Source organism: Manis javanica, chromosome 5 (assembly GCF_040802235.1).
Source record: "Manis javanica isolate MJ-LG chromosome 5, MJ_LKY, whole genome shotgun sequence".
NCBI lineage: Eukaryota > Metazoa > Chordata > Mammalia > Pholidota > Manidae > Manis > Manis javanica.
The window spans coordinates 139,219,828-139,233,727 of record NC_133160.1 but is presented as its reverse complement, the minus strand read 5'-3'; the positions used below and the strand labels follow the sequence as shown (position 1 = coordinate 139,233,727).

General features: G+C 39.3%; 1 protein-coding gene across 6 annotated transcripts in view; it reads right to left on the bottom strand.

Annotated features, from left to right (window-relative positions):
* ATP8A1 (ATPase phospholipid transporting 8A1) overlaps positions 1-13,900 on the bottom strand; it is a 222,501-nt gene that overhangs the window by 20,325 nt on the left and 188,276 nt on the right. For all 6 annotated transcript variants that reach the window (XR_012131751.1, XM_037002854.2, XM_037002856.2 and 3 more), the window contains one exon: positions 12,913-13,020. Coding sequence is in view for 5 of the 6 variants with exons in the window: in XM_037002854.2 (XP_036858749.1) it covers positions 12,913-13,020 (108 nt within the window). In the remaining variant the exon portion in view is untranslated. The remainder of the gene's footprint in view (positions 1-12,912; positions 13,021-13,900) is intronic.

The following is a 13,900-nucleotide window of genomic DNA, read 5'->3' as shown; positions in this document are numbered from 1 at the left end:
GACACTCATGCAAGATAGATGAACCCTGAAGATGTTATGCTAAATGAAATAAACCAGACACAAAAGGATCTACGTTACATGATTCCACTTACATGGAGTACCTAGAATAGCCAAAATCCAAGGCAGAAAGAACAGTAGCTGCCAGGGGCTGAGGGAATGGAGAGTAATTGTGTGATGGATGTGGAATTTCTGTTTGGGATGAAGAAAAAGTACTGGCATGGGTGGTGGTGAGTTGCACATTTTGAATGCACTTAATACTACTACCCTGAAAAAGAGAAAGAGTAAGTCATGTATACTTTATCAAATCAAAAGTTAAAAGACTTGAAAAGATTTTACAGTCAAAACCCCCTTCACCCCAAATCCAGGCCCTCCCAGCCCTACCATGCTGGCCTAGTCCCCCGCCTTCTCTTTGGTCTTTGCTCAAAGGTCATTTTCCTGGTGATGCTGTTTAGCCCACTTAAAAGAGCACCCACTCCCCATTTCCTACTTTCTATCCTGCCCACTAGTTTTCCAGGGTGTTTACTACTATCCAGTGTGCTAGAGAATATACTTATATTCGTTTTTTATCTTTCATTTCAAGAATGTAAGTTCCTGAGGGTGGAATTTTCCTTTGTTCACTAATGAACAAACTAGAATAGTCCTTTGACGTGTATTTGTTGAAAGAACATATTGTTTAATCAAAGACGAGTTCACAAAATCAGGGTAGGAAAGGACTGGACTAATGATGTTAACGGTGATTATCTTTGGGTAGTAGGGATGCTGTTTTTTCTCTCCTTTTCCTCTTCCTCTCTTCTCCAAAGTTTATTTAATGAATCTAAGTTACTCATATAACTGACTTTATTATTTAAAAAAAGCAAAAATGTCAGTTTTCAATGACATGAGAAGCATTCAAAGTAGTCCTAAGAAAGCCACTATTTTCAGTCAGACCCTACCCTCTTTTTCTGAATTTAGGATTGTTTTCCCAGGCTGGACTATAATCGCATAGAGAAGATGCATTTTCTTTTTCTTTCCCCCAAATCGTTCTCTAATTGAGAAGAATTGACAGTTCAATAGTGACCTTCCTATTCAGAGACACGGTATATTTATTTAGTCAAATGATTTGCTATATTTCTCTCATTTTTGTCAGGTTTCCTGGTTTTCTTCCCATTCACCATACAAGTATCTGGCAGAAGTCTCTCCTTGTTGCTGTGAATGGGACCGTTCATTTTCTTTGTGTAGGAGGGTTATTTATCTTTGAAGACTTAGGGTTCTTCCAAGGGAGTTACCAAGTTTTGGACAAAACTCCAAAGGCTTACTATCCTCTGTATAGCTTATCGGTCTCACTACGTGCCCCTTAGGATTTGTCAGGTGCAGATCCAAGAGTTTCATTGTTCTTTCCGGCTATGGCTCCTTTGCAACTTCCCCATAGAGCAACACTTCCAAGACTGTACTATGGTGTGGTGATCCTCAAATCCTGTAACTCCCACTTCTCTCTCTCTTTTTTTTAAAACCACATCATTTCACTTCTCATGCCTCCTCCTATGTCTCCGTTAATCCTTCTGGTCTCCCCTGGAAACATTTCCTTCATGAAATCATTTTCAGAAAAAAAAAAAAAAAGAAAATCAGTGCTCAACTTCAGGTTTTCAGGTATTGTTTCTCTTCACACAAACTTCTGGGTCTTTCCAACCAAACTGTGGCTCTTGCCTCCCTCTTGCTCCTCAGGGTTTTACCTCTGCTTGATCAGCTAGACATACCTTTGGGAAAGGGAGACTGTGCTGCCGGATTCCACTTCCAGCCCCGTCTCACTAATGTCAGCTACCCATTTGATCTTTTCTCAAGGTCTCTTTCTTAACTACCTGATCTCAGGAGACTAGAAGAGCTGGATCACCTTGAAAGCTGAAATCTGCATGCAACTTTAACATATTTTTATGGCAAAATATAAATTTCATATAAACAGAATGTTATTCACTGTATCAAAATTGTGCCTTCTGCTGGCAGTACTATCACTGGCATATGGGAACTTGACATCAGCCCATCAAAATCAGCTCTGCTTTCAGACAATGAAATAACTGTATTTGAATTTAAATTTGCAAATGCTTCTGAAAATGTCTTTGTATCCAAGGCCTGGGAAACCCTATGGTGTGGCTCAGCTCTCTAGATTTTGGGAGCCTTCCTAGAGGCTTGAGTCTTTGTGCCTGAATTCATTATGGCACCTGGGCATGGGGCTGAATTTGGAGGTACACAAGCATCACAGCGGTCAGCACTAAGTGGTGAATTCACCACTTTGAACATTCACCAGAGACAAATTTCAAGCTCATATGAACTTTGGCTTGAAGACATGAACTTGCACTGAATTCTTCAGTGGCTATACATTTTTGGCAATCTGGCTCAAAAGTTCCCTTTTGACAAAAAAGAAACACCCAAAATAAAAATTCTCTCTGATAAGATCCAAATACAGGGGAACACACATGCCAAGTTCTATGTTCTGCTGCTTATCATTGAGAAGGGTCTTTGATGTATTATTTTAGCTCAACAGAATTCTTGTAAGTTTTGAAGTACATGATATAGATTTTTGCTAAAATATAAAAATGTTCTTATCACTTATTATTCTATTACTAGCATTTATTTATCATATCTACTGACCCAAATCTTTATTCTATGACCTCAGGTACTTTCTGGAATACTATGTATTTCATAATTAAAAGCCCATCTGCCATGGCAGAAAGTAAAGATGTTAATGACATTCTGGTAACTTCCTATGACCTGGTCTTGGCTTTTCAGTTCTAGCTCCAGCCATTCACTACCTGAGCAATTCCAAACTCCTTTGTTTGGGCTGTTCTTTACTTGGAAAGTGCTTCTCCCACTTGCCTTCCTGGACAGTTCAGGGCACGGAAGTACCAAGAGACCTTTCCAAACTGTACCAACATCACCTGGGGGTTGAGTGCCCTCTCTTCTGCTAGCCCCTGTGCATCCTGATAGTAATAATTAGCATCTTACATTCTAATGATCCTCTTGATCTGTTGGTTTACTCCATGAGACTCAAGCTCCTTAGGAAAACTTTATTCGACTTTTGATCCACTGACTCTCAGTGTAGATCTTGACACAGAGGCACCCCATAAATCTTAGTTGAATTGAGTTGAACTGGACTCTTATATAGGATGAATTATTACTTTCCCTGTAAAAACAGACAGGGCAGAACACCCAGAAAACATCTAAAGAGAAGGGTGCTTTGGATAAAACCCCAATATGTTTGCAATTATTCCCAGAAGCTCTTGATGACTCAGAGACAAAGAAAACCCTTGGCTTAGATTATCCCAAACATACAAAAATCTCAGAAAATATGCAAATTGTTGCAAACAAAGAAAAATCTTAGAAAATACGCAGATTATATACCAGCTCACAGTGTTTTTGTGCTTTTTTCCCCCTTGGACATTTCTGGGAAGTGGTGAGGGACTAACGAAGGAGCGATCACTGTGTGGGACTCAGAACCAATATTCAGCCTAGCTGTATGATGCCAGACAGGACCTTTGCATCCCTACTGTAGCAAAGGGCACCACCACGAGAAAATGATTACAAAAGATGTTCACAGGAAGTGGAAAAAGAGCTGCTTGGGACCTGGATCAATCAGAAGTTTTCACTTTTTTTTAATAAAAAGTACAATTTGACTACATATCAATATATACTGAGAACTAAACATGCGTAATAGTCTTTTTCAAAAGGAATGTGAGCACTAGGAAATGTGTGGCTCTGAAGCTTTATTTTCTAGGGATACAGTTCCCAGCATAGTAAAAATAATTAAGAACAGAATTTGTTTTGTTTTATTTTAATCTTCTTTATTGTGCTATTTAAAAAACTTAAAAAGTGCCAGAAAAATGAGGACAGAAATAGCAACAAAATATTTTTCTTATTATGAGGAATAGAATTTAAAAATATTGTGATGTTACTAGTATATGTTGCATAAGATAGGGTACATTATCCCAGTGCTCAATATGTTTACTTGTTATGGTATCATTCCTACAGATTTTTATAATTTTGCAGTGGTTCTTCATTTTGTCTTCTCAAAAACAATCTCATAAAGCATCAGTTATATGATTACTAGTAATTCAATTATAAATGAAACAGTAATCTGCATTTCATAAGACTTTTTTCTTTAAAAGATTTTAAATTTATTTTCCAGCTTTATCAATATAACTGACATAAGCTTAAGATGTATAATGTATTGATATGATACATTCATATACTATAAAATGATTATCACCATAGCATTAGCTAATACCTCCACCCCATCACATAATTACCATCTTTTAGAAAAAATTAAAAAAAAAACCCCTCAAAACTTCAAAAGGTACTTAGCTATAAGAAAGACATATAAATGCTGGTATATGGTTTAGAAAAATCATTGACTTTCAATGCAGAAACTTCTAGTTTCCCTCCTCTCTCCCCATAATATATATCTCTGTCCCTTTCTTAGATGCAGCCAGTCGATTCTTGGCGGGAAACCTTGTCCTCTGGCTCATAATATTCCTCTGGATCTCTTGCTGCAGCTATGTATGGCCATGCGAACTAGTTTTTGGCCAATGAGATCTAGGTGGAAATGTGGTAGGCAGTATCTAGGAAAGAGCCTTAAAGAGAAAGGGTCAATCCTCCTTTCCCCCTTTGTTGCTGGCTGGAATGTTGGTAAAATGGCTAGCATTTAAGCAGCACACGAAGGTTGGCAGTACAGCAAGATAGATGAAGCCTGGTCCCTGATGACTGCACAGCTGCTCTATCAGTCCTGCAATTGTCTGTCTATTGGACTTCTTGTACATGAGTGATAAATAAGTTTTATCTTGTTTAATTCACACTTTTTTTTAACATAAAAAAATACGCCATAAATAGCTTGCTTTGGATGACACATGTTAGGGAGCCTAAGTGCTAACTTGCAACCAAGCAGCTTTTGACTACTCCCTCTCCCTGATGATCTCTTTATCCCACCACAACACAGAATGCAAGAATTGCGTCTAGTTATGAGCAGATGGCACAGGGACATTCATGGTTTCTCTTACGAGCTGTTCTGATAGAATCCCTGGTATGCAACTCAAAAGCAAGCTGTCTTGGTCTTATGAGCTAGACTACTGAGCTTGGAGGAGTGATATGCCCTCTGCCTGTCTTACTGACACCATCTCATAGCTCTGTTTCCCACTTGCCCTGCTCCAGCCACATTGACCTTTTATTCTTTGAACCTGGCAGGTTCATTCCTTCCTCAGCACAAGGGTACCTGCTGTTCCTTCAGCCCTGAGATGCTTTTCCTCACATGACAGGTATCCCCACATTGTTCTGAGTTTCCAGTCTAACTATCCCTTCTTCAAATAGATGCTCCTGAAGCAGCCATTTAGTCCTGCCCCTTACCATATCACCCTGTTTTCTTCCTATAACTTTGTGAAAATTATCTTTAGTCATCCATCACTTAGTCCCTTATTAACTGATTTAGTGGCTGTTTCTCCCTCCCATTCCCTGGTCCCCTCAACCCGAATGCTAATGGACATCCGGCCTAATGAAACTGATACCTAGACACAGTGCCCAGCACCGCCTCAACATTCAGCACGTATTTAGGGAATGAATCAATATAAGAATGAATTGACTAGAGAACAGCCAAGGTGTTGCTATACTAAGAGCTTCCTACGCCATCCGTACTCACTGCCATGATAGTCTGGGCGCACTGCACTGCCCCTCACATTTATGTCTTCAACACCCCATCACTGGCAACAAGTTTCCTAAGGGCAAGGACCAATTCTGTTCACTCTGCATCCTTCATTACCTAAAACAGAGCCTGGCAACATTAGACACTCAATGTACATTCACTCTGTATTGTCAAGAAAAGATGCTGTGCCTACAAAAAGCAATGCCAGTTCTTGGAATGATTCTAAAGACAGCACTAGCTTTAAAATGTGTGCAAATGTCCTGATTTGCCACTACATAGACATATTCATGTCTCGCTTTGCTTCTCAGCATTTCTACACAGGCTTCTCTTTACAAAATAGGGGTGGACGTGGCTGTGCAGCCAATTGTTTAAGAGCTGGGAAGGTCTGGCCTGTCTCACTTACTGTCAAGGACCTGTGGACTGTGACCAATGCCATATTTTACTGGATGGGTTCCCAACCACTGGCTCATTGAACAACATCTGACAGAGTTCAGGGTGGCTGATCTCTCCAGGCCATTTGCCTAGACACAGTAATCTTGGATGAAACTCCATCATATCAAAACAAGGCCCCACCCCATAAGCCAGGGCTCACCTTGTGACCAATGAACTCTTAAACGCTACCGAGGTGACTAAAAGCTGGTAGATGAATAAGATAAGGACTGTTTGAATCTGGAAATTCCTCATATGTAAAGTAATTTTTTATGTGGGTAAAATGGGTGATGGCACAATTTAATAAAATCATATCACTAATGTAGTTTATTAATACCTTTCCTCCAGGGGTGATACCAAAGGGTTCAACAAAGATTTTTATTGTTTTTCGGAGGGATTTTACAAACCTCAATCAAGAGATCTGAAATTCTGTAAAACACATGCTTGTTCCTTAACTTCAATTTCCTTCAGTAGTTTTATAGTTCCCTGAGGCCCGGGAGAGCAGAACCAGATGGCGCTGGTGGGGACTTTATAGCGCGTGTCTGCAATGGCACGATAAATGTAAAAGTTTTGCCGATACTAAGCTTCTGGTATTAATGGTGATATGAAATGATCTTGGATGCAGCTTACTTTTTATTTTTTAATCTGGTGTGCTAATCACAGTGGCTAAAATGTTTTCTTCTAGAAATCCCAAAAGTCCCCAGTACCATCGTGTAGACCTGCAGGAAAAGCAGGCCAGAGTATGTTTATGTAACACAGCCCTTCTCCCCAGGGCCTACCTTGCCCCATAAATTGTTGTACTGGTGTGAAAAAATACAAGTCAGGTCTGAAAGAAAAGTCTTCCTCTTAAATCACAACCATATTTGTGAGAGGAGAGGAAGACAGCAACATATTTAAAGTCGCAGCCAAGCTTGTCACACTACTTTCTCTTTATTTTCCCTTCCTAAATAGTCTTATTGTTGTTTCTACCTTTGTATAATCCACTCCCCTCCCTGTTCCCCAATGTCAGCATTCTTCTTTGATAGCTAAATATTTCAATAATTTGTGGTACTGGGATACTTGTTAATCATTATCAGCTGAATCATTATTATGGGCAGAGATGTGGAATTACAGTAATAGAAACAAATCTCAAAACTATATAGGAGGGAATGTTTCCCAAATGGGAGCACTCTGCCCACTAACTGAGAGTAACCTGCTCTGGGTGTGGCTGGAATAACTGAAGATGCCTCCAAACCCTGAGATGTTTGGGGAATGGATTTCTGGTAACTTCAGGCATGTAGAATGTGCTGAGGTTAGGATGCAAGAGATTGTTTGATGGTGGGAAAAAGGACCTCTGATCAGTGATAAAGGCAGGCGAGCACAGCTGAAGACAGAAATATTACATGCAGATAATGGCTTGCTTAGCTTACCAACCAGATGGGAGTAAACAGTTTGATAAGTGGCCCTGACACTAAAGGATTGTGTTACCTTTAAGGTTGGTAAGGCTAGAGAAAGGCCTCCATGGAGAGGAATGAAAAGGCAAGAGAAGAAATGTAAAAGGCATGGAGAACTGTGTGTGTGAGGGTTAAGGGGACAGACTCTGGCTGGGGCCCAACTGCAGCTCCAATACTTAGGCAAGCTGTGTGACCTTGAGAAAATTATTTAACCACTCTGAGTCTGTGACGTGTATAATATACTGACCTACCTCACAGGGTTGCTGTTGAGCGCTCACAGTGCTAAGTAAGTGAAGACATGAAAAGTGCTGTCACAGGGCCTGGCCCTCAGTAAATGAAGCCCTGCCACACACAGTCTAAGTGGCAGCTGCACATTCTCTGATGACGCGGGATGATTGGGTTTGCAGTTTCATATATATATGTATATTTAATAAGATGGATATTATTTATGCTAATTCATATTAAGCCAGAAGCCAGGATATGAAGTGAGATAGAATATTCTATAAATGTGTTGAGACTGTTAGGTGGACACTGAAAAGGGAGAATTAAAAATCTGTGCAGTTTTTAAAAGAGAATGGGAACACTTTTATACCTGGCAAACTTAGGGAAATGGATCAGGGCCCTGAATTTCCTGGGAAATAGCAGATAAAGCAGGGAAATTAATGGAATGCAAGAAAGAGGGCTTCCAGAAGAGGAGAAAGAGATGCCCCTAGGTGTAAGGAATAGCAATGGGCCCCAAAGAGAAGATATTTAATTCCTCAGGACAGTAGAGGAAACCAATGGGATGTGAAAAGAAAACCCAGCATGAATTCCCCGGGTCACTGCTACTGCTCTGTTTACTGTTAAGGTTCGTGACACGGATTTAAATAAAACAAGGATGACTGGGATAGAACATAATGCCTAGAGAACATGGAGGGTGTGCAATGAATGCTGGTTCCCTTCCCTCCCTGTCTTCGGGAGCAAGGACTTTCTTTCAACATGTTGAAAGAAATGGCTCTGTCTTCAGATGGAGGTTGCAAAGATGGGCCAAGAATATAAATTGGAAATGACTTTAAAAATCAATCTGTATGTGAATATGGGTCCCGCTGAGTATAGAAGCATGGAAGCTGTACCTGTGAGTTGCCTAATTTATATATAATTTGCACCCTGAGATCCTGTTAACTAGAGCAAAAGAGTCTGTGTCCTTCCAACATTTCAGGTGCTCCCTGAGAGAGAACACAGAGAAGAGGTGCACACACTGAATATGGATGTTAGGAGCTGGAAGGCAGAGTCACTAGTGATGACGGCTGAGGCTCTGCCTGAGCGTCACCAGTGGCCGGGGCACAGAAATGGTCGAAGGAGATCAGTATCCTGTCCTGCTGCTATAAGTCACTACCTGTTGGATCTCTCGATGTTAGAAACATGTTCTATCTCACGACCTATCTATCTGCCTTTCTGTTACCTGTACCCGATGGTTTCTCACTTGTTTGTTCAAAACAAGGAAGCAAAATTGTACTTAACACTCATTTATTTAACACTTGGTGCCCGACACTGCTGTGTTGGGGTGGACAGGTAAAGAAAGGAAGAGGCACTGCAGTGCTCTGGATCGGCTCCTGCGGCTCAGATGTGGGGGAAGAACAAGGCCGCTGAAGAGCCTAAAGAGAGAAGAAATGCAGAGGAGGCACGGCTGTCAGGGAAACAGAAAACAGATTTCCTCGACTACACGCATCCTTGAAATACCTGCGAGGAGTGATAGTGCCTTCAGACTTCCAATTTCCAGATTACGTATCATGGATCCCTCTGAATAACTACGAGCAGAGAAGCAGTACAGAACAGTGTTTAAGGCAGCAGACTCTGGGACCAGACATCTACGGCAAAATCTTATCTCTGTCACTTAGTATTAGTGGGATGTCAGAGGAGGTCCTTAACTTCTCTGTGTCTCCGTTTTCTCATCTGTAACATGGTTATGACAACAAGTCTGTTGTGAGGACTCAGTGAGTGAGGACAACCACGCCCTGCCGATGTTCACGGCCACTGCACAGGAGTCTGCCCTCTTTCCCTCTCACTCATCCACTCGGCAGTAAATCCTATTGGCTCTACCTTCAAACTAGATTCAGAATTTGACCCCCTTTCCCGTGGCCACCCTGCTGGCCCTGGCCACCATTATCTCTCACCTGGGTTATCGCAATGACCTCCTAAATGGTTTGTGACACAGCATGGCCCTGCCGTGGAAACTAAGGCAGGTCGTGACACCTCTTTCTTAAGCCCCTTCAATGGCTCTTGGTCTGACCATGAGTAAGTGCCACGGGCTCTGTGGGGAACCCACTGAAAGCTTAGCTCTTGGTCCCCTTGCCTGCTATATTTCTGTCTACAGCACTTATATCCATCTCTGTATTCACTTAATTACTTTAACTTGACTGTCTCCTTCCACTAGAAAAAGTGAGCTGAGAAGTGCATGGGCTTTTGTCTATTTTATTCATTAATGAATCCACATTGTCTACAACAGTACCTGACACACAAAAGAATCTAAACAAATAGTTGCTGAATCGAATGAAGTCATATAAAGGCCTCAGAGAAATACCTGCGATAAAGTGCAATCCATTAGGTATTATTTGTGGTGTTATTCTTCCTAGATCCTGGACGCCTTTTGGAAGAACTTCTCTATTGTGTTGACACCTCTTTAAAACCACACAATATCTCACCCTCCAAAATATCACCCAAGCCAGGACAGCAGGGAGAAGGGCTGCTACTTTCGGTCTGTCTGCTCCATCTCTATTAAGGATGCACCAGTAGAACTTCTAGAAAACTTATATACGTATTTAATTAGTTACTTAGTTTTGAGAGGAACTGCTACCAAATCAATTAAGGAAAGGACTGGTGGCCTAGGTGTATGGCCTTTGGATTAGACACTCTGACCTGCTTAGTGCTGGTGGCAGAAACTTACTTACACAAGGAATAGCCTTAAATCTAAGGGCTGCCCCAGGCTGCATTTTGTTATATGGATTACATAAAACATGGAATCAAGGAATGCTAATATTTATACTTACCCTGGTATTATTTAAAATAATGTATTATGATGTGTAACATATAATAATTATATGTAATATATTACAATAGAATTTTGTTATGAATGAGTAAACTTTATTCAAGATGGTTGGCTTATTTGTATGTGTGTGTGTGTGTATATATATATATATATATATACACACACACACACACACAGATATAAATACTGGCACATAAATGAAATTATCATATACATGCTTGTATGTATATATATATATATATATATATATATGTATGTATGCATTTGGCTACATATACTTTTGACTGAACTATAGAATTTTATAATTAGAAAACTGGCAATTTAAGGGTAGTTACTTCTTTTTGAAATGAACTGGATTGTAATGGAACTAGTGATTCTCTATGTATAACAAAAATGTTCAAATACTGAATATTGCTACATTTTCTGGGAGGATCTAATACCCTAGTGCCCAGGGAACAGTAAGTGTAGACTGGTCTTGAGAAGCTGAGTGGCAAGCCTCTCATTCTCCTTCTTTTCAAGTCGTTGTGAGGCTTATTCACACACACACACATATATATAAGAATGCTTTGCAAACACTTAAGTATTATGGACATTTAAAGTATTATTCTTTTCTTTGAATAAATTAAGCAGACTGACATTTTGGACGAGCTAGTCAAGCCTACAGTTGAATCAATCCATTTCTCATATTTGTCAATAGAGCTATTTAAACATTATATTCAAAGTATCAGCAGTAATAAAACAACAAGAAAAAGAACCCCTGTTAGCCTTCCACTGCACAGGAAGTGAACAGAAATGTGACGGAGCACTGACATTCGGTTCACTTTGAATTTAACACGGCATCACCGCAAACCTCAAGAGATGATATTAAATTTTGTGTTTGGGTAATACCAGGAATTCTACAGGCAAGGAAAGAATTATATTTGGTTGGCAAGAAGCCAATCAAACTTCACACTTGTCCTAGAAGTAGGTGGTTAAAAACTCCATTCTTGCCATCAAAGGTCTTTACTGGAGTTCCTGAAACTATCTGGATCTCAAAGTCTTTTATGTCATGCATTTTAAAAATAAAACATTAAGACATGAGATAAAATGAGGCCTAAAGAAAAAGACATTAAGTTGGAATTGACCTCAGGGAAAAGCAGGTCTAAACAGACAGAGAACATCAAATAAAAACAAAGAATAGAATTGGATTTTCCAAGGGGCATGCAACATATATATTCTTTGATTTTATTTCTTCACAAAAAGAGACTCAAACCCAGGTAAAGAGAAGATGCATTTAAGCTTTCTCTCTGTTCTCCTCAAAATAAATGCTGTAAATTTTCTAGAGTTCACAGTACATGTTTCAAAAGAAGCCTTCATTTTTGGTAGAAGGAAGTATATGCTCCTTCATATGTCTGGTTTTGCTGTAATCGTATATAATGCCTTTCTCTAATAAATTTAACCACAAAAATTTTTTTAATGTGTCTGCATTCTGCTAATTTATAAAAAGCAGAATGCTGTCAGATAAAATTTCATGAAAATGATCTATAAACCAGACTGTCAAAAGTGAAAGGTGCTCAGGCAGTACTTAGGGGCCACAAATACATGGAAACCACTGGAAAGGTTTCCTGTGGCTGTGGGAAAACAATGTACTGTAACGGAGCTCACATTACCTTGATTTGCAAGTTACTGTGAGGTCACAGGAAATCCTGAAATGTTTTCCACATTTTCTTTTATACATTTTATGTCAAATTTCCTGCAATTGAAATCATAAACCCTCCTACTGCTGGAATCTCTACCAACGGAAAGGAGATTGTGTGACACTCCCCCATGAGCACCTAATAACTCAACCCCTACCCGTGTAACAAGAAACTGAGACAGAATTGAAAATGTACTATGATAAGGCTGAAATGTCAGATGCCCTCTTTCAAAATGAAAACCAAACAGATGTCATTAAGACAACTCTGAAAGTGCATTTAATCTAGTGACAGTAGACTTTTCTTTAGAATAAGAGATAATTGAAGACATAATAAACTGTCCCAAAGACAGCTCATCATTACCCCAAATCTTATATCCAAAATGTATTTGTGGATCTACAGCTTAATTTTAAAATGGCATCTCTTTGTGGATATTATTAACATGATTCAAGCTCTTGATAACCATATTTTATTGTCCCAGCTATGTTTATGGAAGGATAAATCAAATTTAAGTAAAATGTCCAAGTTTAAAATACTCTCTTGAGATTTATCAGTTGCAACTGTGGAACTGAAAAAACAGCTTTTAAGTGGCTAAATACTATTTTAATACAAATCCAAGCCAAATAATCAAGGTTCTTTAATGACTATCAACTCTCATGGCTTGTTGGGTCATGAATTGTGAGGACACATTACCTCTCCTGACATATCGGGGGCCATCGGGACAGCAGGCCACAGAGATGAGTAGATTCCAAAAAACACCACCCAGAGAGCGATGCTGCCCCAAATCGCTATGTGGCTGAACTGTGGATGAAAGGAAACTGAGTCAAAGACTTTAATGGAGACTAAGTATGCAACCACAAACAAGGCTTTCACAAATTCCCATATTAATTTTTCCTGTTGCTCTGTCAGGATTTGATGTATTTTCTATATATTCATATTATATGTGGTTTTGGGAAGAGGTTTCTGTCTCACCTCTCATGCCGCTGTCTTTAATCCCCTCCAACCCATATTAATTTTTTACTACATCCACAAAATATTATTTATAAGAATTTTTAAATATTATTTATAAGAATTTATAAGAATTTAAATTTTTAAATTATAAGAATTTTAAATGTGTGAGTATATGTTCTAACTGGATCTTCCATTAAGTGATTCTCTCTCCCACAACTGTTATGATAATTTTGGTGCTGACATTGGAACTGGCCTCTTTGCCTGATTTGCTAGTTCTCTCTTATCTTTCTTATCCCTAACCATCTTTACATCTCCTTTACTTTTACTCCACCTGCGCTAGCTTAGAGACACTAGACCTTCGTGAATACTATCTGTATGCTGATGACTGTCAAATCCAAATTTCTAGTGCCAATCTTTCCCTTGAACATCAAAATTTCATTTCTTTTTGTTTCCTGTGTTTCTTCAAAACTAACAAATCTAAAATGGAACTTGTTTTATCTAGCCTGGATATTTAAAGATGTCTGAGGACAAGTCTTTTATTAACAATATTGTCTTCAGAATCACTTGCCAGTGCGTGTTCTGCTGAATGCCAGTCTTGTGACATACTCTACTAAGAAAAGATTCATGTCAAGTTTTAAAGCCTGTCCCTTCCTGGGCTATTTACAATATATAATAATTAATGATATATTAAAGGCTTTGAGAAGTCCTATGGTAAATAAACTTGTTTGCT